Here is a 26,857-nt window from a genome sequence, read left to right as displayed (position 1 = left end):
AAATTCATATATAATTTTTTTTAGTTAAGTTGCATCGTAAAAGCATAGTGCTTTTTAAAAAGAAAAAATCAACCAATTAGTAGAATCAGTTATCTTTATTTCCAATTATTATTGTAAATCACTAAGAGCATCTTCAACGGCGGAAGTTGCGGAAGTCCGACCGGACGTCCGCCGTAGGGAGCAGGAAGGGCACTCTGACGTCCCGGGGCGCCCGTCGGATGGGCTCGACCGTCCGCTCCACGTCCTACCTGACGTGGGTTGGACGTCGAGGTCGGACGTCCGACAAAAAATTAATTTAAAAAAAAAAACTCTATAACAGCACATTATTGAACTTCATTTCATTCACACCACTTGTGTTAACAAGTTTCTCTCTCTAATCTACAAGTTTCATTTCTACTATAAAATGGAGTACAATAGGAACTCCCCCACCACGAGCGGAGGAAACACACCCACATTTTCCGCCGGAACGGAGGGAAACTTTAATGCGGGGATGAATCCCCAAATGGCGGTGATGGCGGGGATTACTCCCCAGCATGTTCTACAATATGTACAATTGGATGAGTCAAGATGGGTGGGATGATGCCCGTGGGCAGCCGGGATGGGCGGTATGACGCCAAATATGGCGGGGGTGGGTGGGTGGGATGAGCGGATGCCCGGGGGTGGGTAGGATGATGGGGCAGCGGGGATGGGGAGTATGCCGCCAAATATGGCGGGGATGGGGAGTATGACGTCGGGGATGGGTGGGACGATGCAAGCACAGGAGCCCGTGGACACCTAGGGAATCTGTCTATCGCCCATATATAGATTTGTTGTCAGACGATTCCCCTAAGATGCTTGTTCCGGAGACTTAGGTACGCAGAGCATCGAGACTTTCTCTTTTGAGGAGTTGGGGCTATCGCCGATCCGTGAGACTCCCGATGAGGCGGAGCCTGCTGCAAGGGGCAGGGGCAAAGGCAAGGGCAAGGCCAGGGGCGGGGGTAGGGGCAAGGGAAAAGCCCCGAGCTCTTCCTCGCAAACGGGGGCAGAGGAGGAGGAGGGTAAGGAGGAGCGGGGGAAGAGGTCGATCTGGACCGTGTGGGAAAATGTCGCGCTTGCGAAGGCCTGGGTCAGTGTAGTCGAGGATCCCTATGTCGGGGCGAACTAGTATATTGACCGATTGTGGCATCGCATTAGTGAGGCCTACCTCACACTCAAACCGGCTGGGGCGAAGCCTCGCACTCCTGAGCAATGCCGGAAACAGTGGGATCGGTTGAGGCCTAAGCTCAGTCGTTTTGCCGGCCTCTACCAAAACAACCTGCGCATGGCAACCAGCGACATGTCTGAGGAGGATGTGAAGAACCAGGCCTTGTCCCAATACCCCGACAAAGAATTGAAGTTCAAAGTGTTTGACTAATGGGAGGCCTTTCTCGTGGTCAGGAGTTCGCAAAAGTTTTGTGCGGGTGTCGACTCGGGCTGGAAGCGGACGAAGATCAACTCTTCCGGTGAGTACAGCAGCAGTGCCGGTTCGCACGAGCTTCCCGAAGCCGAGGAAGTGTCCCCGCTACCACGATCACACTCTCGCCGTCGTCGTCGCCCGATGGGGCAAAAGGCTGCGCAGCGGATGGCGAGGGAAAGCGGCAGCCGCAGCGGGTCCTTCGAGGTCGAATCGGAGGCCCCAGATGAACTAGACCGTCTCGCCCGCGCGCTGCTAACGAAGACCTTGAGTCAGAACATGCATAGGTGGTTTAGCACGCACGATCCTGTGTACAAAAGGATGTGCAAAAATGTATCGACGCATGTTGGCGCGATTTAGGAATGCCACCCATTGATGATTATGGCGTCGAGATTGGGGGGCGGGGACGTCGGAGGCGGCACGCAGACGGGCGACGGGGACGGGACGAGGAGGAGTGAGAGCCGAGGGTTGTATTTCTCGACTTTTTATGATTATGTAATTTTTAAGTATTATGTAACTTTTTTAAGTATTATGTAATTTTTTTTAAAGTATTATGTAATTTTTTTTTAATGAAGTATTCGAATTTTTCCGTATTCCGTGTCGATATTTTAATTCCATAAAGTTTAATTCCGTATATTGAATAATTGTGAATTTAATTTTATTGCGGGAAGTTCTAGTACAGGGGAAGTCCTAGTGATGTGACAGTGGAATGGGAAATCCTAGTGATGATGTGACAGTATATTTTTGTGGGAAGTCCTAGTGAGAAGGGCGTCACCGGAGATGCTCTTATAAATAAGTATGTTTACTGAAAAAGGAAGAAATGCATTCACCAGTGGAATAATGTAAATATATGATAAAGCAAAGTATCAAAGATGTATTTTATAAATTAATGATCAATTAATTATACAAGTATATCTTTGTCATATTAACACATCCAGATTTTTTAATGTATATTTTCTGTCGTTAGTAATGAAATGAAATAAAATAAATTGAGAGAGAAGTTCAGAGAGAATAGCATTTTCTAAAAAAGGTATCACGTTCTAATCAATGTTGGGAAGAAAACATTAATAGCTACGCATATTTAATACTATCTGTTGGATAATTACAAAAATGAGCGATAATTAATCAAAGCATTTAATTTCAATCGTTGAGTAATTAACCACACGTTCATTAATTTCATTACGTATCAATGTCTTTTTCATTCAACTTTTCTTATCTCCAAAATCTTTTATAGTAAGATATTATTGTATTTAACTATTTACCAATCAACAAAAACGACAAAATTAGCAATATATTCAACACATGATCATTTGCTAAAAAGTTCATTATGCCTCAATTCACATGTATTCTTTTTAACGTGGAAAAAAACTAAATAATTGTCTATTCCTTAAATTTGGAAAGTAACTATATGGGCACATAGATATGTGTAGATGCCAATTAAAATAAAATGCTATAGCCTATAGAGATCAAGAAATAAAAGGACACAAATGCAATATTTATTTTAGCTTCTCAAAATTATTTTTCTACTTAAAGATTTTATTAATTTGAAAAGAATTTTCTTATTTTCCTATCCAAAAAAGAATAATTAATCCGACCAGATACTTCGATTATTGTAGTGAAATTGAGTTGTGGCATTTGACATTCTTAGAGAGGGGGAGATAGTCAAAAAGAAAAAAATAGACCTAGCCTTTTTCGGTGGACGGTGGGACACAAAAAAAAAATGGAGAATTTTCGTATTAGAGCTTTTTTCTTATAAATAGACCTCTAATCATAAATTCTTTAATTAAATATCCATAATTTATTAAGACCTAAATTTGTAGAGACGGATGGGATGGTGTAATTAATTTGGTGTTCTTTATTACTTTTTCGTGATTTGTGTTTGAGGAGTACTTATTTCGCATGCACAAGGGTATAGAAAATATTTGAGGAAATATGCATTGGATTGGATTGAGCTTTGAAACTGATGGATGCAAGCGAATTGATTGGGAAATAACAATCGATTTGAAAGAAACTCACACCATTCAATAATTTATTGACAACCAGCATTACCAAAAAATAAAATAAAAACAGGCTAAGAGCACAAGCAACTCAAAATAAATAATAGGGAAAATGCTAATTATTTACAAACATCACTATACATATTTGCTTAAATTATACACCAAAGAAAATGTGTTTCTCAAATATAATAAATTAATGATGCACTATTTTTCTTTTCATTATTTAATTTACTATGATAGTAATATACTTCATTAGTAGTTGTGAATGACTCATTTTTAAAATTTTACAATCTTGGTTTCGTGAGATTTTTCATCGGTTACATCAGAAACTACTTCCTCATATCAAACGCCGTGAGACAAAAAAAATGTCAAAGTTATGATATCAGCAGCTAATTTCAAAACTTGGCGTGACGGCCATAATTTAATTAATTTTCATTACTTTATAATCTACCCTAATAATTTTCATTTAATGAAACATCTCAAAAGAGCTTTCTTTATCAAGTTGAAATACAAACAGCTAACAAGTAGTAGGAGTAGTACCTTGGTTCATTTAGAGCTATTAGCCCACTTTTAAAGATTTATAAATCTCATTAATTTCATGTCACAAAATTCAATTGCTTTCTTTGAACTTACATATAGCCGACGGATCGCTGTCAAAGAAGCAAATTCCTCCACACACATGTTGAAGACTAGCCCAAGATTTTCCAATTTCTATAAAATTTTGAAACTCAAGCAAATAAAGCCTGTCTCTAACAATTAGTTAATGGTTGGTAAATACAGAGTATATATGTTGAATAAGATTGGAATCATTATAGAAGAGACGTGACAAAATAAGACATATGGCTACCACTTCCAATATTTTTCAACACACACACACACACACACACACAACTTTTTCAAGAATCTTCTTTCTCTATATATACAGAAGCATTAGCTTTATATTGAAGAAAATTCACAAAGGCAAAAACCCACGTTAATTAATTTATTGCTCAAGAAAGAAGCAATATTGTACTACTATCTTTAAAGACCATGAGAATCTTGCCTTTTCTTGCCATTTTTCTCTTGTGTGGAGTGATTTCTAGCCATGCCAAAACTCATCATCAAACCTATGTTGTAAGTTGATATTTTATGGTTTCAATAATTGTTTCATGCAACCTTGTTTTTTTAGGGTTTTTGTGGTTGTGGTTACTTTAAACCTTATCACATGTTATTATTATCTTTTATATATATAAAATATTTTTTGTAATTGAATTATTTGCAGGTGAGTGATACTCCATATAGCAGGCTATGTAGCAACAAAAGCATATTGACAGTAAATGGGAAATTTCCTGGTCCAACTATTCGTGTGACAGAGGGTGATACAATTGCAATTGTTGTTGTGAATAGAGCAAAAGAAAATATAACTATTCATTGGTAATTTTTAATTTTTTAGTTTTTCTCTCTCTCTCTCTCTCTCTCTCTATATATATATATATATAAAATATAAGTGTTGAAGATTGAAGGATGTTTTGGTGGTGTGAAGGCATGGGGTTAAGCAGCCAAGGTATCCGTGGTCGGATGGGCCGGAATACATAACACAATGCCCAATCCGGCCCGGGACTAATTTCAGCCAGAAGATTGTGCTGTCGGACGAGATTGGGACTATGTGGTGGCATGCACATAGCGACTGGTCACGGGCTACAGTACATGGTGCTTTGATAGTTTATCCTCGTATTAAGGATGACTATCCTTTCCCCGTGCCCGATGAAGAAGTTCCAATCATTATAGGTACAATTTTTTTTTTAATAAATAGTATAGTACTTCTATTGTCTTTAGTTTCATTAATTGTTTTTTTTAAAAAAATATTTGCAGGAGAGTGGTGGAAAAGTGATATATTTGCTGTTTTGAATGAATTTCTTGCGGATGGAGGAGGCCCTAATGCATCTGATGCATATATGTTAAATGGACAGCCTGGTGATTTGTATCCATGCTCAAACCAAGGTTTGTGTTTCTTCATTTTTAGTGGTATATATGTGCTAGTATCTAATATTTTAAATTTTATTTTATGGAATTATAGTGAATCTGCATATGGGGGACAATTTTCAAAAATAGTTTCTAAAATGTCGATTTAGGGAAAAATGAATTTATTATAAAAGGTACATGGAAAACGTTGAAAGAGAAATACTACTGTATTAGTACATTTTTCTATTTGAAAATAAATAATTTTTCAACTATATGCCAATTAGTGGGACACAGGAAGCCTTGAATATCTTAGTGAACAATGAAAGTTTAGATGCTAATGATGTCGTTATGGCAAAGGACACATTTTTTCAATTATTTGAGTTGTTAGTATTTCTTTGATATGTATTGAAAAAAGAAAGGTCTAGGAAAAGCCACGACGATATTCTACCATGATTAAAACATGTGTTTGTGGACTTTTAGTTACTTAAAAAATCAAATAACTTAATTTCTAAAGAATCTCTATAATTATAAGATACGGTCTTCCTTAATTTTCGGTATCGATTTTTAAAAACAAAATAAGACACTTTCTAGTTTCGTGTGCATGCGTTGAAATATTATATACTCCCTTCGTCCCATATAATTCGTCTCAGTTTTTCATTTCTATCCGTCTCACATAATTTGTCTCACTTCATTTTTACCATTTTTGGTAGTGGACCTCATATTCCACCAACTCATTCATACTCACATTTTATTATAAAACTAATATATATAGGTAGGACCCACATTCCACTAACTTTTTCAACTCACTTTTCATTACAATTCTTTAAAACCCGCGCCCGGTCAAAGTGACCTCAATTATCCTAGGACGGAGGGAGTGTATGAGTTTATGTAATAAAAAAATATTTCAAAATTTTCAATTTTTTTTTCATATTTTAGGTTTTCAGTTGGGTACAGATTTACTACGTAGTAGTTATTTTACATTAAGAGCATCTCCAATGGAGGCTAGCGGATAGGCTAGCCGATCCGCTAGCCTCCCTTGCGGCAATTTAGGCTAGCCGATTCGCGGGCGCTAGCCGATCCACTGGCCGATGCGCTAGCCGCCATAGCAGTCTCAATTTCAGCTAGCCGATTGCATTTTTTTAATGTATTTTTTATGGCTTACCTCAAACCCTTCACCACCGACTACATCGCCATCTCCCCAGGCCAAACCATCGACTTATTCAACTACACGGCGGCCGCTGTTCCCCAGGATCTGTGGGAGCCACAAAACGGGACGAGGGTGAGAATGTTGGACTTCAACGCGACGGTGGAGCTCGTGTTTCAGGGTACTAGCACGGCCAGATCACCGCTCGACCATCCCATGCATCTCCACGGCCACAGCTTCTACGTCGTGGGGTGGGGGTATGGGAATTTCAACTCCACCCGAGACCCGCCAAACTACAATCTCATCGACCCGCCGCTACAGAACACCATCGCGGTGCCCAGAGCTGGCTGGACCGCGATCAGATTTGTTGCCAATAATCCAGGTATAATAAGAAAATCTCGATTAGTTTGACCGGTCAATGAAAAATGACGTAGCCTATGTCGTTTTTCATTGACCGGTCAAATAGGCTAGATAGCTATATAAAATACTTTTTGTTATCAAAAATTGTTTTAATTTCACTTTTGTAGGGGTTTGGCTAATGCATTGCCATTTCGAGAGACATATAACATGGGGAATGGAGATGACGTTTATTACGAGAAATGGGAAGGGCCCAAATGATACGATGCTTCCTCCACCGTCGGATTTCCCTATGTGTTGATCAAATTCAGGAGAAATTTTTGAATGTACGAATATTCAATATTCGCGATTTAAAAATAGGTGGTGTGGCGAAAAATAAATGTTTTCAAATTATATTTGTAATAAGTTAGAAAAGTTATTAGATTTGGAATAATTTTTTTTTATAATCGATTGATGTAACTTGTGGGTTTCACATTGGGGAGAACTGAGAACATAATGAGCAATCATATATTGAAGTGTATTGTGTAACGTTCCCACTTTTATAAGTGAAATGAATATATTTAATGAGATTTTGTTATTATGGTGGTTTATCATTGTGTTTAGTTGATAGTAAGATTTTATTTTGTGACATGATGTGTTCATTTGCTCTAAGTTAAAAATCATATATTGAAGTGTATTGTGTAACGTTCCCACTTTTATAAGTGAAATGAATATAGTAAATGAGATTTTGTTATTATGGTGGTTTATCATTGTGTTTAGTTGATAGTAAGATTTTATTTTGTGACATGATGTGTTCATTTGCTCTAATTTTTTAACTTAGTAAGAAAAGTCAACATCTAACCATGGAACTGGCATAAATCATAAATGTATACTCATTTCGTCCGTAAAATATTATCCAAGTTTAACTATGTACAGACTTTAAAAAATAGTTTAGAAAAAATAGAGTTAAAAAAATTAATGGAATGAGGAGTCACCTATTTATATATTCATTTTATAATAGAATGTGAGTGCAAATAATTACTCTTTCCGTCACATTCAAGATGATCACATTTTCTTTTTTATTTGTCCCAATCAAAATGGTCACTTTACTATTTTGGAAATATCCTCATCTCTCCTTTCTCCCAGAATATTCAACTATTTTTTTTTCTCTACTTTATTCCACCTAACAACATTTCCTAAAATCTCGTACCATTCAAGAATATGGTCATCTTGAATGGGACGGAGGGAGTAGTCGAAAGTAATGTCCATTTACAAAAAACACTACTAGTAAAAAAGCAAAGTGAATAAATTTTTACGGATGGACTAAAATAGCAAATTGGACAATAACCGAGGGAGTACTGTTTCTGAAACAAAGTTTTCTTATTTGAAAAAATTAAAAATACTTTGATTTGAGAAAATTTTTAAATATTTGTGGCTGTGGTCTAAACAATCACAGGAAAATAAAAAAAATTATATTTTTTTAATTTTCCAACAAATATCCCCCATTTTTTAGAATTAAGGAAATAATTTGATCCGAAAAGGAAAGAACGAGAGCTCGAACGCAGAAATGGAGGCGGCAATGGGATTGATGCGAAGAATTCCGCCCAAGCACTCGGAAGCGGCGCTGTCTGCATTGTTAAGCCTTTTGCCGCACCACTCTGGCGATCTGCTCTCGCAAGTTGACCAGCCTCTTCAGGTGAAATTTGCGCAGTCTGTGTTCGATTCTATTTGTAATAGTTCAATTGGATTAATTCGATTCGACTGCATCTATATCAATATATATGTCCAGGCGGATGCTCGAAATCATATGGAGTGAGAATTTTATTGGAGATTAAGAGGATAGGGGATTTGACTTTTGGAGGTTGTGAATCAGTCTTTTTTCTGTGTTTTTGGGGGAAAATATGGTAGTGTTGGCGGAATTATTATGGCGCTGTATAGGGCATATGTGACTCTGGATATTGTGTTCCTAATCAGTAATTGTATGAATAGCTCAAAATGAATTGTGTTTTAGGTTATGATTCGGTCTTACATGCTACAAAAGAAGCTCAAGCAGCTTATTCGTTTGAAGGTTACTGAATATGTGTAGAGCTGGAAATGAAATAACTTCTTTGAAGTTTGAGAATATACTTGGAAACTGTGAAAAAATACAGGAGAGTATTTTATAGTATTTGAGAGTCGAGACGAATCACTCTAGATAGAGCAAACATAAGGAGATAGATAGAGTGAATATATGCAGATGTTTAGCTCTTTTTTTTGTCATGTTTGGTATTATAGTAGTACTTTGATAGGAGGACCTTCACTTTAAGGAATGTATGACCTTACTGCTTACTATCATAATATACCATTAATAAGTGCTTACACACTCTCTCAATTGGTTGCATTTACTCAACATCAGGCTGTAAACTTTGTGGTGGTTAGATATGTGTTAACTGTAAAGTGAACAAAATGACTTGTTTAGTAGTAAGCATTCTAGTTCAGTATATATAACCATCATACGTTTTTGTCACTCTCCATAAATGTTATATGTCGAGAACCAACACAGGATATTTGTGTTACGTTATATAGTCCCTTTTACTCTTCACCCATAGCTTGGGACTTCCAGACATAATTGTTTATTATTTATCACAAACAGCTATTAATTAGGTTATTTTGCTAAACATAATGTTGTTCCTCAGGTTTTATGTGATGTTGATAGTGGGAAGGAGTTCATATTATGCGAGTATAACAGAGATGCAGATTCTTACAGGTATGACGTGTGCGCTAGTGTATGCTTCCACTAGATCTTGTGAAATATCATCAAGGGCCAAGGACTTATTATGTTTATGACGAACAATTTAACAAATAAACTGGAGCTTGGACCATGAAGCATTCGAAAGCAAATGTTTTTTGTCTTGTTTTTATCTTGCCAGCCCTTACCTGAGATTGTTATTTTGGTTGTTTCTTGTTTTTGCTCCTGAAGATCACCTTGGTCAAACAAATACCATCCCCCACTAGACGACGGACTTTATCCATCTCAAGAGCTGAGGAAACTTGAAATGGAAGCAAATGACGTCTTCACGGTTTATTGTGACCAGTGAGGTCTTTTACTTACCTCGTACTTTATTTAACTATATACAAGCTTCTTGCTACCTGCTCGAAGTTTGAATCTATAATATCATTGTTATTTTTACTTTTCATATTTCTCTCTTGTTTCTCTGAGAGCTTCAACCTGGAATTAGTTTAAGTTGAACAATCAAGTAATAGGTACTATGAAGGTGGCACTTCATCAGTATATATCTGGGAGAATGAAGATGAAGGTTTTATTGGTTGCTTCTTAATCAAAAAGGGTGATTATTTTTCTCCCAATATATATTTATTTCTTACTATTACTTTCCTTCCACTACTTATGCATTGGTTTTCCCTTTTGAAGATGGTTCGAGAACTGCAGATGGTAGAAGAGGTTATTTAGAAGAAGGGTCTTGGGAAGCAATTCATGTCATTGAGGTGTGTCATCTGACTCTCAGGTTTCCTCTTGTTGTCATAATTATGCTCATTTGTTTTTAAATTTATAGGTGGTTCCTCTAGATGAAGCAACTGCTCGTTACTGCTTGACTAGCTCTGTGATGCTCTCGTTGACCACAAATGACGAGTCCTCAGGCGCCTTCAACTTGTCAGGATCGATTAGAAGACAGGTATTTTCTACAAATGTGGCGATTTGGTATTGTTTATCTGCCTTTTCTCATAAGCATTTGCTCCTTTACTTACAGATGAATATGGATCTTCCGGTTGATGAGGGTCATCTATGCAATATGGGAAGGATGGTCGAAGAAATGGAGAGCAAGCTGAGGTACTCGTTGGATCAGGTATGTATGCAATCTGAAAACTTTACATCCATCTCTTATATGCAATTTCATCAATACGGAGTATGAGTGAAATACGTTGTGCCATTTTCAGGTCTATTTTGGGAAGACGAAGGAGATGATCTGCACATTGCGTCCACCATCTGAACTAGTTCAAACGAGCCTTCCTGAACAAATCAACAAGCGACATTCTTGAAATATATGTACTCGCTTTTGTTATTCTTGTTTCCTGGCACCAGCAGCGGTATTGCGTGTGATGTTTTGTCTATCTTGTTACTCATACTTGAATTCATTTGTTTTGAAAATGTTAGTGAGTGTTGTGTAAGATAGACTCTCCCTTTCCAAACTGTAGCATTGTTCCTTTGTAAAATGAGCTCTTGTCTTGTCTGACTGATTTTGTTATGAATGCATTGGACTAATATTGTTGTAATATGATTATTATGATCTTTCCTTAGTGAATTCAATCAGAGAGTAGTATTTTACATCAATATTAAGTCATCATCTCATGCTTAATCGATCCAGAGAGTAGTATATGATAAATGATGAGCTAAGCATTTAATATTACTCCATTCCTTTTTAAAAAATAGACAAAACTTATTTGAGGCACGAGTTTTAATATGTAGTAATTAGTAAAGTAGACATGAGAAAAAATAAGACAGGGAATAGTTAGTGGAAGGAACAAAATACAATAAAAAAATGAAAGGTAATTTAACTTGATAAGTTGTGATGTGTATATATCCCTTGCTATGTATTTTGCCACATAAGAGGATTCAAACTCGGAAGAAGTGTTAGTGCAGCGTGGGTTCCACGTCATAAACGATGGAGTATATCTGATTATTATTCATTAAAAATATCTATATTTAGACTTTCTCTAATTTTGTGAGACTGGTCCGAAATGGTAAAAACTAGTGTATTTCTAATGATGGATGAAGTATTATATAATAATCTAGTTTATAAATATGTTTTAAATTATTTTTTAATTGTGTTTATATCAAAGCTTGAGCCTACTAGTTACTACGCCTTAGTAGTTGATCTTATTGTCTAGTTTCTATAAAATGAAGATAGAAAATAAACATATCTATGATTCACAAAAAAATCTAAAATTAGGATTTATTTATACTTTTTCATACAAATTCTGAGTTTCCGTATTTCAATATTTAGCAGAATTTTTTTTGTTAATACCTCTAAAAATGTAAGTACTACTTGTTTCATAATTGGAATTTCGCCCTTTACATCAACCCGGCCCGACTTAGGCCCGATCCGAAACTCTTCATTGCCCTATTACATGATGTTGTGGAAAGAAATTGCGCAATTTCAATTCCCAAATCAAAATCCCTAAAACCATGCTGTGTTACCAAACACAAGCTCTAATTTAGCTGGTTTCTGCCCCTCTGCGATCGTTTAGCTGCCGTTCCTGGTAATTTCTCTTCTATTAGTGAAAAAGATCGATTGATTTGTTGCATTTACATTTGTAATTGTATCTCTTTTAGAAATGTGAACTTCGTTTAGTACAGATACATGTATGTTTCTGAATTCTTCAGATTGTTGTCTTGTTTCGTGGTAGCTCACATGGTGAACTGTGGTTTTTTGCTGGAGGACTAGCTTCTGATTTTGTTATTAACTTTTTTTTTGTATTTGATTAATTTATGTTGCTTTTTCTGTGTTATCAGTGGTTCTATGAATGCTTTGTAGTGCCCTTGTTAGCTATAGAGAGTGTTTTGGTAAACATAACCTGTCATATGAATATCTATCTATCTATATACCATTATGTGTGTGTATGTAATTTGATCATTAGAAATTGAAGTGAAGTAAAGGAGTTATTTGTTCCCCAGTTTCATCATTTTACTTCCTTGAAAAAGTCCTTTATGTTTCAAGTATAGTTGCATGCTTTCTTGGCTTATAAGTTAATAGCATTTTCCCTTCTTGAGTTAGTTTTAAAGATTAACTAGAAAATAGAGGATACCATGATTTGCCTCAATTACAAATCAGATGCAGTGGCAATATATTAGGTTATTAACTCCAACGAATGTTGAATTTTTAACATACATGCCGGCTCTTGGGAGCTATGCCATGGCTGTGGCAATTTGCCAAGTGCAATTCTGTGTTGTCAACCTCGTGACATACGCACAATTGGAGTTTTGTCTTGAAATTTAACTAGTTTTATGCTGCATTGTTTCGTCCTGATCAAGAACTGAATATTATTTCCTTGTATTAAGAACTTTACTATTTGAGGAATGGCGAGTTTCACCTGGATTTTCTGTGTGTTCATAGGATTCCTACTGACAAATGGATCGACCGCCACATGATTATGGTGCTCCCATGTCATATGGACAGCAACAATCTAGTAATGCACAACAGCAGCAGCAGTATGGTTTTCATCCACAGCACCAGCAGTTTCCTCCATCTGTTCACGGCCCTCCTTATATGCCCCCTCATCCCCCTGTACAGCAGTTCCCCTATCCTCGGCCAATGCAACAAAATCATCTCTATTCACATTTGCCTCACCCTTATCAACAAACACCTTCGTTCCCTCCACATGTGCCTCCACATCTTTTTCCATCACCATACCCTGGGCCTTATGAGGCTCCACCGGCCCCTGCTCCAGCCCCATCTGATCCTGAACTTCAAAAGCGCATCGACAAATTGGTTGAGTATGCTGTGAAGAACGGCCCAGAGTTCGAAGCTGTGGTCCGGGAAAGAGAGCAAGATAATCCTGCTTATGGTTTTCTTTTTGGCGGTGAAGGCCATAACTACTACCGCCATAAGCTTTGGATGGCAACTAGACCACTCATGGGTTTTAACCCTCAGTTCCCAGCTTCGATGCCAGTGTTGCATCCTCCCAACCCCATGATGAGTCCAGCTCCTATTAATGCCCCAAATGCTGCTGCTGGGGGATCTGCTCACCTGCAGCAACCTCCTTTTCCGCAGTTCTATGATCAACAGCACCCTCACCACTCTCAGCCGATGGTGGGTCATATCCGACCTGAATTTGATCAACCTCACCGACCTTTTAAAGGTCTATCTCGACCGCTTCCATCTGATGTTGAGATGGAGATGAATGGTGTTCTGAACAGTCTCACTGGCACAAAGGAGTCAATAAAAGGTGCCAAGACTTGGTTTATGCAGAGGGCTCCATTTGCTCCTGGCCTGGCTGAGGCGCTCCGAGATAGGGTATTGTCCCTAGATGATTCTGAGAGGCAGTTGCATATAGTTTATCTTGCCAATGATATCCTCTTTGACAGGTATGTTTTGATCACTTCAAGTTACCGATTTCTCAACTACTTCATCATGCTTGATTAAACATGTCCTTGTTGCATTTTTCAGATTTAACATTATTGCATGATTAATTATATCATTGCAGCATATGTTAAATTATTATCCATCATCCCTTCATTAAAAGTACTTTACGTTGCTGATATTAATTGTAAAGAATTGATAAATAAATAACAGTGTCGAGGATGATTTGAAATAAAATTAACGTTTCTATGCAAGAAAGTCTTCTGTTGAATTGAAAGAATGATGGAATGATATAAGCATCACACTCAGGAGAGTGGAGAAGTGTGTCGTCTGGATCAAGATCACTGATTCTAATTAGGAATGATTTTTGAAATATACAGCTTGCAGAGGCGGGTGAACCTGCAGGAACTCGACAACGAGGCACTTGCATTTAAGCCAGTCTTGGGTTCTATGCTTGCAAAGATATACCACAACCCACATAACAAGGATGAAAACCAGTCACGTCTTCAGAAAATCTTGCAGTTTTGGGCCTCGAAAGAAGTATATGACCAAGATACAATCTACGAGCTTGAAAGTGACATGCTGAGTGGGTTGCCACCAAATTCTTTTCCAGTTGCTCATCCCAACGCATCAGGAGATCATTCTGCTGCTACAGGTACTTTTCCCACTATCTGTCCTTTTTATCTTGTGGAAAATTAGCAATACGAGTCGTTTAATGCAAGTGCTGTAATGCACCTAACTGTTGTTGTTGCTAGCACTTGTAAACTGTCGTCTCTCTCTGCTGTAGGGATGAACCGTGCACCAAACCATATGCAATGGCAACCGGACATGCAGAGCTCCATTCCAAACATACCCAATCAAGAGTATGCAGATAAACAAGTCCCTCCTGTTTCATCTTTACCAAACCCACAATTTCATCTCTCATCAGCTCCCTCCGGTGGGTTCACTGGATCAATGCCTGTTCCATCCGCTGTTCAACCGACAAATGCACCTGCTCCTGGAAAAGTTGGTGAGAAGCTTCCCCCTTATCCTTTGTTCCCACCTGGTCTTATTCCAGGTATGGTCAGAAAGATGCAGATAGGCAGTGGGGTGCCGTACTCTCCGCTGAGCCCTCTGGACATCCCCACCATGATTCCACCTTCAAATATATCACAATCCGAGGTCCTCGATAGAGTCTCAAAGTTCTTCAGAGAGATTAAAGAGGTCAACCCTTCAGAAGGACCCATGAAGAAATCTGAATCAGCGGGTGATGATGACGACGACGATGGTTATGAGTACGAGAGAAGATCTCCGTCTCGTAAGGGAGGAGCCTGCATTCCCCCACCCCTTGGCTTGAATGTCGACCAGGATACTGGGACTCTCCCTGATGGAAGTGTAGAAAGAAAGCCCGGGTCGAGCAGTTCCGGAAGGTTGGGACTCGGGGCAACAGCAGATCCGAACGAGGCAAGCCAATACGACGACGTCTACTCTTCTTACAGGAAACAGAGAAGTACAAACTACCATACGTCCATGAGTGCAAGAGCAGCAGCAAGGTAGATGAATGATGTTGTATCGGATCTTGTCTGGTAAAATTGATGAAACTTATTTAAATGCATTTTGTTTATGTTTAAGGAATTTTAGATTTTAAATTAATGTGTCGCTATTCAATTTTTATTTTAATATTTGCATTGTTTGTTTAATCTTTTTCACGAAATGCTACACTCTGTTGCAACATCGTTTTATCCCTGGACTTTGAAACTATGCTTTTAGCTAAACTAGTGTTAACACCTGTATGCACAAGGCAAAAGATTTCTAAATAATGAAAATATATTAACTTAAAATAAAGAATATAGAGTAAATAAATATAGAAATATTATTTACAGATTTAAACTGATTAAAATAAGTATTTGTAATATTATAAAAAATTAAAGATATTATAAACAACAACAAAAAGATAATTGTCAATGAACCATTTCATATTTTAGTAGATGATTGTATACTATTTTCATTGGAATGAGAAACGTGGTTAAGTGTATTAATTGAAAAAGAAAAGTTTAAAAAAAAGATAAAAGTGTCATTTAATTTGGGACAAACTAAAAAGGAAAATGTGTCATCTTAAGTGAGTGATAAAATTTGCTAAAACTAATACTCCTACATGGCCATAACTAAAATTTTTACTAAAACTAATACCTTCAATTTACTAAAAATAATATTCCTACGCGACTATAATTAAAATTTACTAAAACTAATACCTTCAATTTACTAAAATCAATATTCCTACACGGCCATAAATTAAATTTTAAATTATCATTTGTTAATACGAAGTAGGGTTTACTTAATCCTAGTTATTTTTGGTCCAAAACATATTAGCTTAGCCCAAATTCACTTTTAGGGTCTAACGACATTTTTCAATTCCTCCCAATAGCACTTTTCAATTCCTCCCAGCGGCGCCTCTCTTTCTTAGTTATTTCTACCTCTTTCACGCCACAAATTTTACTCCAGATTCCTTGAGTTTGTTTTGTTTGCTAAGAATATGGAATGCGTATAATGTGGAATAAAAAAAATATGGAATGCGTATGATGTGGAATTTTACTCATAGATAATATTTTTGGATTAAAAAATTATGCTCCACTTACATATTATAAGATTATAATGAAATAACAATTTAATTAAATTTCATATCACAATATGGGCGAATATATGAGAGAATATTAGTAGCAAACATTTTCGTATCTTTATTGAGAGAATATGAGAGAATATTGGCAGCAAACATAAATGAAATTACAATCCAATTAATTTTCGTATCTTTATTGCGCAATTGAATTTATAAAAACACACAATTTAGCACAATTGAAAATCTATCATTTTAAGATTCTAAATAAACAATGCTTATAAACAAAAAATCAATATCTAATGTCTAAAATATAAAAAATTAATACTATTTATATAATACTCTTTTCGTTCCCTCATAGTCGGGGAAAATTTTTTTGGCACAGTGTTTGAAAGGAATATTTAGTGTATTAAAAAGAATAGATATACTCTCATTAATTTATTAGAATGATGCAATCGATTTACATTTCCTTATGTACTTGAAAAATTGAAATAAACCGAGCGACTATATTGTCATATCTTCTATTAATCTATTGTATTTGATAGATGTTAATGTATATGTAATTTAGTAGTACCATCCAAACTAATTAATATGGTTAGACGTTAAACGACTACATGAAGTATAAATAGAGACAAAGCAAAAGACAGAAAATGTTTACAAAAAGTAATATAATTATTTTGGGTTCTTCTATATATATATATATATAATGAAAAAATAAATTGTCCATTGTACAAAACAAAAGTTCAATCAAAGATAATAAAAAAAGTCCAAAAGTTACATCAATTATATAGCTTCTTGAAGAACTTTTGCACAAAATTTAAACAAAGTAGTGATTCAAAAGTGTAAAGCTCCTTCAAACAAAATTTGATTATGATATTATGATTTTCTTAATTTTAATAATACATAGTGTATTAAGTTAATTTAAATTATTGTTAGATTATAATTATTTAGAATTAAATAAATAAAAATAGAATAAAACCTTAAATTATATCCCATAAAATTGATAGTATATGATATGGAGTATTAATACATGTTTGAATTTGCGGTTTTGATTTTAAAATTTTCATAATTTTAATTTCTTTAAATTTTTAATTTTTTTAGTGTTAAACTCAGATCATATAACCGTATGTTGTTAAAATTTTAAAGCTATTTTAATATTTTCTTCCTAACTCTTTAAATATAGATAATATTAATAAAAATGAGTTTATGATTATTTATATTCTTAATTTTAAATCTCAATTAGTTGACAGTATATGATACAATAAAATATTTTAAAATGTAAGTAGGAGTCTCATCCAATTATTTTCACAGTATTATACAATTCCTAAAATTATGGAATATGATCTTATTTTTTGGAAACAAATAAAGTAATACGTGTACATCTTGATATATTGATGATGGAAACAAAATAGTGCATATTTCATGGTATTATTAATGTTAGTAAAATAGTCTCAATCTAAAAAATAGTTATGTCATAGGCTATATCCACAAAACTTGCAATAATATAAGAATAATTGATTTGATTTGATTTTCCTAATTTGTTTTTGTCATTGTCTCTTCCGTAAAAGAGTACTCCTAATTGGTGCATAAATAAGTACTCCTAATTGAATGGAATATTTAATTTGATTTTTCTAATTTGAAAATTTCTAGAGCCCAAGCCCAAGCCAAGTCCTTGACTCAAAACCCTAACATCACTTATTACATATAATTAGATATAAAACCCAATTTAAATTACATTTTTATAAATTTTTTCAAAATCATAAAATCCAGCACAAATAAGCCCAAATAATACATTCCAGAAACTAAAATTTCAACACAAATAAACCTAAATAAAAGTATACTACATTAAATAAAATTTCCTACAAACCCTACACAAAAATGTGGCGCCTCCCTCTTTCTCTCATCCAAATCGGCGCTGCACTCTCCCTTCCCATCTCCCCTTTCTCTCTCAGTCGGCATCGCCGCCGCCACCCTTCCTCCGGCGTCCTCCTTTCTCTCTCACTCTTTCTCGAAGCTCTCTCCTTCCTCCGTCACGCCTTCCTCCCTCGCGGCGCTGCTCTGCTTTACTCGCCATTGCCGTCGCCTCACCCGGCTGCCCTGCCGCTCGTTTCACGCCTCCGCTATCTTGCTGCCGCCGTTGTCGGTAAAGATCGGATCTTTGAAGGTGGCGGCTCACTTTCTCGTATTCAGTCGCCGCCACTGCCCTGCCTCCATCAGCCATGCCGCCTTCGTCACCCAGCCATCCCGCCTTCGTCACCCATCGTCGGAGCTGTCGCCGGATTCCAAGATTCATGCTATGCTGCAATAAAAAATAATTATCAGTAAATCAATCAATAAAAATGCAGATTCAATTTAAGGTGTGTGCATGTATAGGTGTTTTATCTTGTTTGAGAATCACTGTTTCATTAGAACCATTTTTTCGTCCAATAATATTTGTTTCTTTTCTGTCCAATAGTTGCCATTTTTCAAAATGACAAAAGGGTAAATAAAATAACTTTAGATTTTCCCTCTAAAAAGAATAAAAATGTCTTTTCATCAAACTGTCACTTTAGATTAAGATAGAAGCGTACTTGAAATTTACAAGTAGATTTGTGTGTATGTAATTATGCATATATACATGATCAAAATTAATTAAACGACTATGTTATTGCATAACTAAGATTTTAAACAACATCTAATTAATTATAACGTGGGTAGTGCTTGATTCTCATTACTTTTGATCAAATTAGTGATATTTAATGATTGGTCAATAGTACGACATGCTTGCCGTTTTTGATAAACCAGCAAGTCCTACAGCCGTATACCCTACTGTATGAACGAAAAGTGTAAAAAATGCCCTTTTTATGTTCTTGGAAATAGCAACGGGGTATAGCCTGTTACCCAAAACGTCGAACTTCGCAATGGTGATACTAAGAGTGTCCACTATACAGGAGCCGCGGCCGGGCCACAGGAGAGTCGCGAGCCGCGATTCCGCGGAGTATCTACGGAAGCCAAATGCCGATGAGTGCCAGAGATTGATAAATATGCACGGACGAGTGCATAATTTTCCGGGGATGATGGGCAGCATCGATTGCATGCACTGGGAGTGGAGGAACTGCCCGGTTGCTTGGAAGGGGCAGTTCACATCTGGATTCAAAGGAAGACACCCAACAATGATACTGGAAGCTGTTGCTGACTACCGACTGCGAATCTGGCATGCCTATTTTGGTGTCGCAGGGTCGAACAACGACATCAACGTACTAGATTCGTCCCATCTCTTCAATGATGAGTGTCGGGGTGAGGGTCCGACGGTCAGATTCATGGCCAACGGGACGCAGTACAACAGGGCATACTACTTAGCCGATGGAATATACCCTTGTTGGCCCGTATTTGTCAAGACGATCCGGCAGCCGGTTTGGCCGAAACAATCCTATTTTGCGGCCAAACAAGAGAGTGCTAGGAAGGACGTTGAGCGTGCTTTTGGTGTCCTCCAATCGCGATGGGGCATTCTTCGGTGCCCGGTTCGACAATGGCACGAAAATGATGTCGCCTCCATCATGTATGCATGTATCATATTGCACAATATGATAATAGAGGACGAAGGATATTCTGCAGAGAACTGGGCACCGGAAGAGGGTGCAAGTACGAGTCACGGTGTTGCAACCGCCCCACTGCAGATGGGTGTACCGCGTAGTGATGCATACTTGATCCAACGGTTCGCCGATATGCGGAGGGAAACATCACATACAACACTGCAGGCTGATATGGTAGAAGAGGTTTGGAATCGTAGGGGAGGAGGGCGTAGAGCGTGATATGCGTTGGGAAAGTAGTTTATTAGAAGTCGAGAATTTTCGTTGTATAATTTTACCCCTTTGTATAATACAACGAAGATTTTGTTTTAATTTTAGTTCGTATGCATTTTTTCAATTATTATTGTAGTAGAATTAAAATATAAACAAAATGGAAAAAATAAAAATTTTGGTGGCTTGGCCATGTCCACTATAGTGGGAAACATGGGCATTGGTGGCCCGGCCACGATTTTGTGGCCTGGCCACACTTTGTGGCTTGGCCCGGCCATGTATAGTGGACACCCTATTAGAGCATCCGCAATGGTCGGCTAGCGACCGGCTAGCCGATTCGTCGCGCTAGCCGATCGGCTAGCCGAACCATTGCAATCGGCGAGGGCGATTTCGGCGAGCGGATCGGCGTGGGCTGGCCGATCGCTCGTCGCTGGCCGAAGCGCTAGCCGATCGGCTAGCCGCCATTGTGGAGGCCCGATCGGCCAGCGCCGATTTTCAATTTTTTTTTTTAAAATCATATATAAACGCGATTTTCGTTTCATTTTCATTTGCACCACTTGTTTTAACGAGTTTTCTCTCTCTCTAACTTTCTGTACAAGAGCATCATCGAGTGATGGATCACAACAACGAGTCCAGTCCGGCGACGAGCGGATCTCAGACTCCCACAGTACCCGTGGGATCTGGATGGGGGCAGATGGGCCCGGGGTTTAACATCCCTTGGAATCAGATGATGGGGATGATGGCTGGTGCGCCGGGGGGGCGATGGGGGGGAACCAGGGGGGTATGCCGTGGGGGATGCCGGGCGGCGGGCAGGGGAGCGGCGGGCAGTCAGCGCCCGGGTGGGGGGGTATGCCCCAGATGCAGCAGCAGATGATGGGGATGATGTGGCAGGGGGGGATGCCGGGGGGATGCCGGGGGGGGTGCAGGGGTCACCGGGAGGGGACGCGGTATATCGGCCCTCGCTTGATTTTTTGACGGCTTCGTCTCACACGTCGACCCCGGTGGAGACGCAGTTCTCTGGCGATGACCTTCTGTCATTGCATGATATGGGGATCGATCTCGGGGACGATGATACTCCCGTTCCAGCGACGCCGGCCGCGCCGAAGAAGAAGACGAGGGGGAAGGGGAAGGGCAAGGCGGTCGGCGAGTCATCGCAGCCCGCTGCCACTGGCCGGAGGAAGTGGACGGAGGATGAGTACGCCGGGGTGGCCAAGGGGTGGTTGGAGGTGTGCGACGATCCACCGGTTGCGAACAACCAGCGGGTCGTCAACATGTGGGCGAAGATCGAGTGCGCCTATAAGAGGCACTGCCCGCACGGGAAGGACTTCAGCAACGAGGAGGTCCGGAAGGGGTGGGAGCGCACCAGGGCCGCGGTGGGCCGTTTTGCGAATTTGTACGCCAACGCCCTCCGTCAGCTCGGAAGTGGGCAGACTGGAGGACGACGCCCGGAGGATAGCCGCGAGTCAGTTCCCCTTGGAGGGGAAGTATAAGGAGTTCACCTTCTGGGAGTGCTTCTTGTTGTTGAAGGACTCCGAGAAGTTCCGGGCGGGTGCGACGCTGGGTGGCCGAAGAAGCAGCGACTTAACTATAGCGGCGACTACAGCGGCAGCAGCGGCGGATCCCACGACCTCCCCCGGATGCCGAGGAGTTTCCATCCCCTCCTTCATTTATCGGTCGCCACCGCCCGGCCGGGACGTAAGCGGGCGCAGCGGGCCGCGAGGGGCGGATCCCCCTATCGCCCCGCGAGGTCCAGCCTCCTCCGCCCTCCCACCCGCCCCACTCGAGTACACTCTCCATTCGCGTAACCAAACGCGGGCTCAGATGTTACAGGTCTTCCGAGAGTGGAAGAACGCCACTAACCCCACGGAGAAGAGGTTTCTTTACAAGATGCTCGAGAGCATGCGTGCGATTTAGAGATCGCGAGGTCACGGCTGGGGGGTTCCGACGTGGGCTCAGATACCACGGGTGGGTGGCGGCAGCGGCGGCGGCGACGACGAGGACGACGGCGACGGCGATGAGGAGTAGAGAGTGGCGGGGCTCGTGTGTTGAAGTCTTTTTTTTTAAAAAAAAAAATCATGTACTTTTTTTTAAAATCTTTGTACTTTTTTTTAATGGAATGGATTATTTTTCTCGTATATGTGTCGTAAATTTAATTCCGTATATCATAATTTTAATTCCGTAAATGTAGTATATTTTGAATTGTTTTTATTGCGGCGGCTGGCCTATGGCGGCCTAAATCTGACATGGCAGATGGTTCTTTTAGTGTTGCTGACATGGCAGGGGGGAGAGAATTACTGGCCTATGGCTGGCCTAAGCACCATTGTGGATGCTCTCATGCAACGCCATGTAAAGTTTTAATTTCCTTTGCTTAAACTCCAAAAATAAAAGAAAAATTAAAAAAAAACTCATAGTCGATCAATCCGAAAACAGTCTCGAATCAATCTGTTAATTCCAGGAAACAACGGAAACTTGATATTCATAGATTGATGACCACCGCGAATTCCAAGTGGCGGCGGATTGAAGAGCGGGGCTGAAGAGAGGGGTTTTCAGATGGGGTGGGGTAGGGCGGTGTACGAGGGAGTGGTGGTGGTGGGGTCGCTGCTGCTGCTGGGATGGGGCGGCTTGTGGTTCCTGAATCGCCGCCTTTACAAGGAGTATGAGGAGAAGCGGGTGTTGGTGCAGATCATATTCAGTGTTGTGTTTGCCTTCTCCTGCAATCTCTTCCAGCTTGTCCTCTTCGAGATTATTCCCATTCTCTCCAAAGAGTAACCAATTTCTTTATTGTTTATAGTGTTTTCCCCCAATTTTTTGAAGTGAAAAATTTCCTGATTGTGAAATGCTTCGTATTTCCCTCTGCTTTTGCTAGAGTAGTTTTAATTGGACCATGTTACCTAGTTTTGGTGTAATTGAAGCTGAAAGGCGTAGGATTAAATTTTGGTTGTGGAGAGAAGTTGCTATTATTGCATATTTTTATGGATGCTAGACCTAGGATTTTACTAGAACCCCCATATTCAGATCACATACTCTGTTTGAACTAATGAGCGAGTTTGGCTAGGATCTGATTCATGTGTGATGCTTGGTGTTCGTCTACACGTAAATTTTGAGGAGTTTGATCTGATCTGAGATTGTTTTACTGTCTGCAGGGCTAGGTGGATGAATTGGAAGGTGGATTTGTTTTGTTTGATAATGTTGCTTGTGTTCATGTTGCCATACTATCATTGCTATCTGATGCTTTCGAAAAGTGGCAAGTTTGGGAGCTTTTTATAGATTCAGTATTTGGTTTCTCTCCATTCTAGCCTTTTATTCCTTGTGCTATCATCAATGTACATACATATGTAGGCTTCCAGTTATCGACTGATCGTTCTATTATCTGCTATTGCTTCAGGTGTTAGGAAGGAACGGGCCTCTCTTGGTGCTGTTTTATTCTTGTTGGTTTATCTTTATGGATTCTGGCGACTGGGTATTCACTTTCCAATGCCTTCTCCAGATAAAGGTTTGGATTTTCTTTGATGGCACCAAGGGCTTCGAAGTATCACCTAAGCACCTTCCTGATCATCTTCTTTTTTTCTCTATAAAATGCGTGTTTGGTTCAATCACCTCGTCGTGTGGTTAACTATGTTAAACTACTGGTTTCCTTCAAATGTAACTACTTCATATATGCACCTTCCTGATCCTATTGTGTGTGATACAATATAATTTTATTGTCAGGATTCTTCACCATGCCTCAATTGGTGAGCAGAATTGGGGTCATTGGAGTGACTGTCATGGCTATACTTTCAGGTTTTGGAGCAGTCAATCTGCCTTACAGTTACCTTTCTCTCTTTATTCGGTAAGAATCATATGAGAATATGTGACTTGAATTACTCGAGCATACTGGAAAATCTGAATCTCCTTTTGCATAGTTCGCGTGGAATGGAACCTTTTCTTTCCTTTTTGTGTGCATGTGTGTTTATTTGTATTGTCAATGCTTAATATTGATCAGCTAAAATGTCTTAGGTATCGGTCATAGAACAACAGCAATATTTGTTTTTCGTATCTGTTTTGTGTTGAGCCCCCTGAACCTCTAAACCTAAGGGACAATATTGGGACTAATAATATTGATGTATCTTACATGCACTTGTAGCTCTTTTTTGAAGGATGTTTGGTCTACTTTGGATGTGTGTACCTTTAATATATTGTTTTCTATGGTTCTCAGCACAGTAATATAGTGCTTTAATGTATTTTTCTTTTCATTTGAAGAGAAATTGAGGAAACAGAAATTAAGGGAATTGAGAGGCAGCTGATGCAGTCAATAGAGACTTGCATTTCCAAGAAGAAGAAGATAATTCTTTGTCAAATGGAGATAGAGCGAAAACAAGGGTCTGAAGAGGTTTACTTACCTTTCTGTTTATCCAATATGCATTGTTTATTTTTGATTAATTACTCATTGACATTGTTGGGTTCATTTGACATTGCTTTCCCAAAATCCTATTCTAGTTTTACGGAGGATGTTTTTCTCTTTATCATAGTTTCTTGTTCTATCCCCTACTGCTTGTGGCGTGACTTTTTGAGTCTAACTACTGGTATACTTTAATGTGACAGAAATTAAACAATAGGTCCTTCCTAAAGCGGTTAGTCGGCACAGTTGTTCGATCTGTACAGGATGACCAAAAGGAGCAAGGTTAGTAATTGTTACATATGTATTCGGGTGTTAATTCTTTGTGTTTTGCTTTCTTACCTTTTCCATGTTATTGACTCTCTTTGTGTAGATATCAGAACCTTGGAAGCAGAGGTACAAGTTTTAGAGGAGCTCTCGAAGCAACTATTTCTGGAAATCTATGAGCTTCGTCAAGCTAAGGTATGCTAAATATGTAAAATTGAAAGCAATTGTGAACTGGACTCATTTTTATTTTATTGTGAATTGTGTTCTCTTTCATCTCTCTTATTCAGGAAGCCGCAGCATATTCTCGAACCTGGAAGGGTCACATGCAGAATCTCTTAGGCTATGTTTGTTCAGTATATTGTGTATATAAAATGTTAAAGGTAATGTGATTTGCAATGTTTCAACTTTTTCAAGACTAAATCCCTGGATATTCTCTAGTACTGACTGCTGCTGAATTATATGTGTTTCCTTTATTGTGCAGTCATTGCAAAGTGTTGTATTCAAGGAGGTAATATACTGATTCTGTTTCATTTATCTCCTAGTTCTTCTATTTAGTATTATGATGGGACGTCCACCTCAAATTATACTATTTCAGATTTGAAAATTGTAGTCTAATGTCAAGACTTGTTTCAGGCTGGTTCTGTTGATCCTGTTACAAGGACAATCAGCATCTTTCTGCAGTTTTTTGATATAGGCATCAACGTAACTTTATTATCACAGGTTAGTTTTTCCTATTCAAATCTTCGACAACTTCCTCTCGTTTTTGTAGCAAGCAATGTCTATATATCTCAAACATGAAGTGTCAAATTATAGTTATTTTGTCAGTCTGCTGCAGAAACATTCTTATCTTGTGATGCGTAAACTTGTTGAAGGGTACAGTATCAAAGTGAAAAAATCACCTTCTTAATACATAGGGGATCACTGTTAAACGCCTTAAGAACAGCCTAATTTTATCAGTATAGGGCAGCGAATAATGTCCAGTGATCTTTACCTAATTACATTAGTAGTCTTCGCTTTATATAATGCTTTCAATCCTTGTTTGCAGTACGTTTCCCTACTATTCATTGGGATGATGATAGTCGTATCTGTACGGGGATTCTTATCCAACTTGATGAAAGTAAGTTTTACTCATTTTCCTATATTGCTGATCAGTATCTTATATTGCTGTCACCTAACTCTATGGCATTCGAACCAGTTCTTTTTTGCAATTTCGAGAGTTGGGAGTGGATCCTCAAGTAACGTTGTCCTTTTCCTGTCCGAAATAATGGGAATGTATTTTGTTTCTTCCATACTATTAATCAGGAAAAGCTTGGCCACTGAGTACAGGTATAATAATCTCTTAAAACCGACCTTTTCTCATTCAATCGTAGTTAATGGAACACTGGAACTAGCTGTGTGACTAATGCTGATCGCCGTGACTTATGATTGTCTAGTTTTACCTCAACTCGACTGCACTTGTGCTTGTTCTAGCCTGACTATGGAGCTTCATGTATCTTGATCTTGTGTCGTAATGTCTGAAGTGATGGTCGTTTTGTTTGCAGGATGATCATAACTGATGTGTTGGGTGGTGACATACAGTTCGACTTCTACCATCGTTGGTTCGACGCGATATTTGCAGCAAGTTCTTTCCTCTCTCTGGTTTTGCTCTCTGCTCATTACACTTCTCGGCAGGCCGACAAACATCCCATTGATTAATTTCTATTTTTCTTCCTTTTTTTACCAAAAATCCCTCTAGTGTGGGTTTATATAGAGCCATATAGATGTCATATTTACTTCTAATTAGAGGTTATGCTTATTCTTTTTTTTTTAAGTTGCATTTTATCTCAAAAATTATCCTATAATAATCTCTGACCTATCTACAGTATTAAGTTTAGCCTATGATGCTCCATTTCATCTTTATTAACATAGACTATAATTCAA

The 26,857-nt window shown here is 38.6% G+C and overlaps 5 protein-coding genes across 5 annotated transcripts; all 5 read left to right on the top strand.

The window, feature by feature from the left end:
• Window positions 1–4,271: 4,271 nt before the first annotated feature.
• Window positions 4,272–7,448, top strand: LOC125220816 (laccase-3-like). Its single transcript, XM_048122951.1, has 6 exons — window positions 4,272–4,542; window positions 4,691–4,842; window positions 4,952–5,196; window positions 5,281–5,530; window positions 6,496–6,896; window positions 7,042–7,448. Exons 1-6 carry the CDS (start codon window positions 4,459–4,461, stop codon window positions 7,170–7,172), a joined length of 1,263 nt encoding a protein of 420 aa, XP_047978908.1. The 5' UTR covers window positions 4,272–4,458; the 3' UTR covers window positions 7,173–7,448.
• A 921-nt stretch (window positions 7,449–8,369) lies between these two features.
• LOC125218725 (probable F-actin-capping protein subunit beta) lies at window positions 8,370–11,119 on the top strand. The gene is made up of 8 exons (XM_048120464.1): window positions 8,370–8,546; window positions 9,526–9,596; window positions 9,810–9,923; window positions 10,094–10,176; window positions 10,260–10,333; window positions 10,402–10,521; window positions 10,597–10,692; window positions 10,784–11,119. Exons 1-8 carry the CDS (start codon window positions 8,418–8,420, stop codon window positions 10,883–10,885), a joined length of 789 nt encoding a protein of 262 aa, XP_047976421.1. The 5' UTR covers window positions 8,370–8,417; the 3' UTR covers window positions 10,886–11,119.
• A 795-nt stretch (window positions 11,120–11,914) lies between these two features.
• Window positions 11,915–15,554, top strand: LOC125223403 (calcium homeostasis endoplasmic reticulum protein-like). Its single transcript, XM_048126538.1, has 4 exons — window positions 11,915–12,106; window positions 12,961–13,931; window positions 14,307–14,581; window positions 14,714–15,554. Exons 2-4 carry the CDS (start codon window positions 12,976–12,978, stop codon window positions 15,460–15,462), a joined length of 1,980 nt encoding a protein of 659 aa, XP_047982495.1. The 5' UTR covers window positions 11,915–12,106; window positions 12,961–12,975; the 3' UTR covers window positions 15,463–15,554.
• Window positions 15,555–19,416: 3,862 nt separating this feature from the next.
• On the top strand, window positions 19,417–20,307 carry LOC125220815. Its single transcript, XM_048122950.1, has one exon. The coding sequence runs from the start codon at window positions 19,417–19,419 to the stop codon at window positions 20,305–20,307; it is 891 nt and encodes a 296-aa protein (XP_047978907.1).
• A 2,373-nt stretch (window positions 20,308–22,680) lies between these two features.
• On the top strand, window positions 22,681–26,745 carry LOC125217842 (GPCR-type G protein 1). The gene is made up of 13 exons (XM_048119399.1): window positions 22,681–23,060; window positions 23,439–23,539; window positions 23,681–23,788; window positions 24,004–24,124; window positions 24,535–24,664; window positions 24,877–24,955; window positions 25,044–25,132; window positions 25,225–25,317; window positions 25,419–25,445; window positions 25,571–25,657; window positions 25,983–26,054; window positions 26,133–26,263; window positions 26,479–26,745. Exons 1-13 carry the CDS (start codon window positions 22,846–22,848, stop codon window positions 26,630–26,632), a joined length of 1,407 nt encoding a protein of 468 aa, XP_047975356.1. The 5' UTR covers window positions 22,681–22,845; the 3' UTR covers window positions 26,633–26,745.
• Window positions 26,746–26,857: the final 112 nt, after the last annotated feature.

The sequence above is a fragment of the Salvia hispanica genome, chromosome 4 (assembly GCF_023119035.1).
Source record: "Salvia hispanica cultivar TCC Black 2014 chromosome 4, UniMelb_Shisp_WGS_1.0, whole genome shotgun sequence".
In the NCBI taxonomy this organism is placed as follows: domain Eukaryota; kingdom Viridiplantae; phylum Streptophyta; class Magnoliopsida; order Lamiales; family Lamiaceae; genus Salvia; species Salvia hispanica.
Note: the sequence above shows the minus strand (reverse complement) of the source record. Positions and strands in the feature narration are given on the sequence as shown.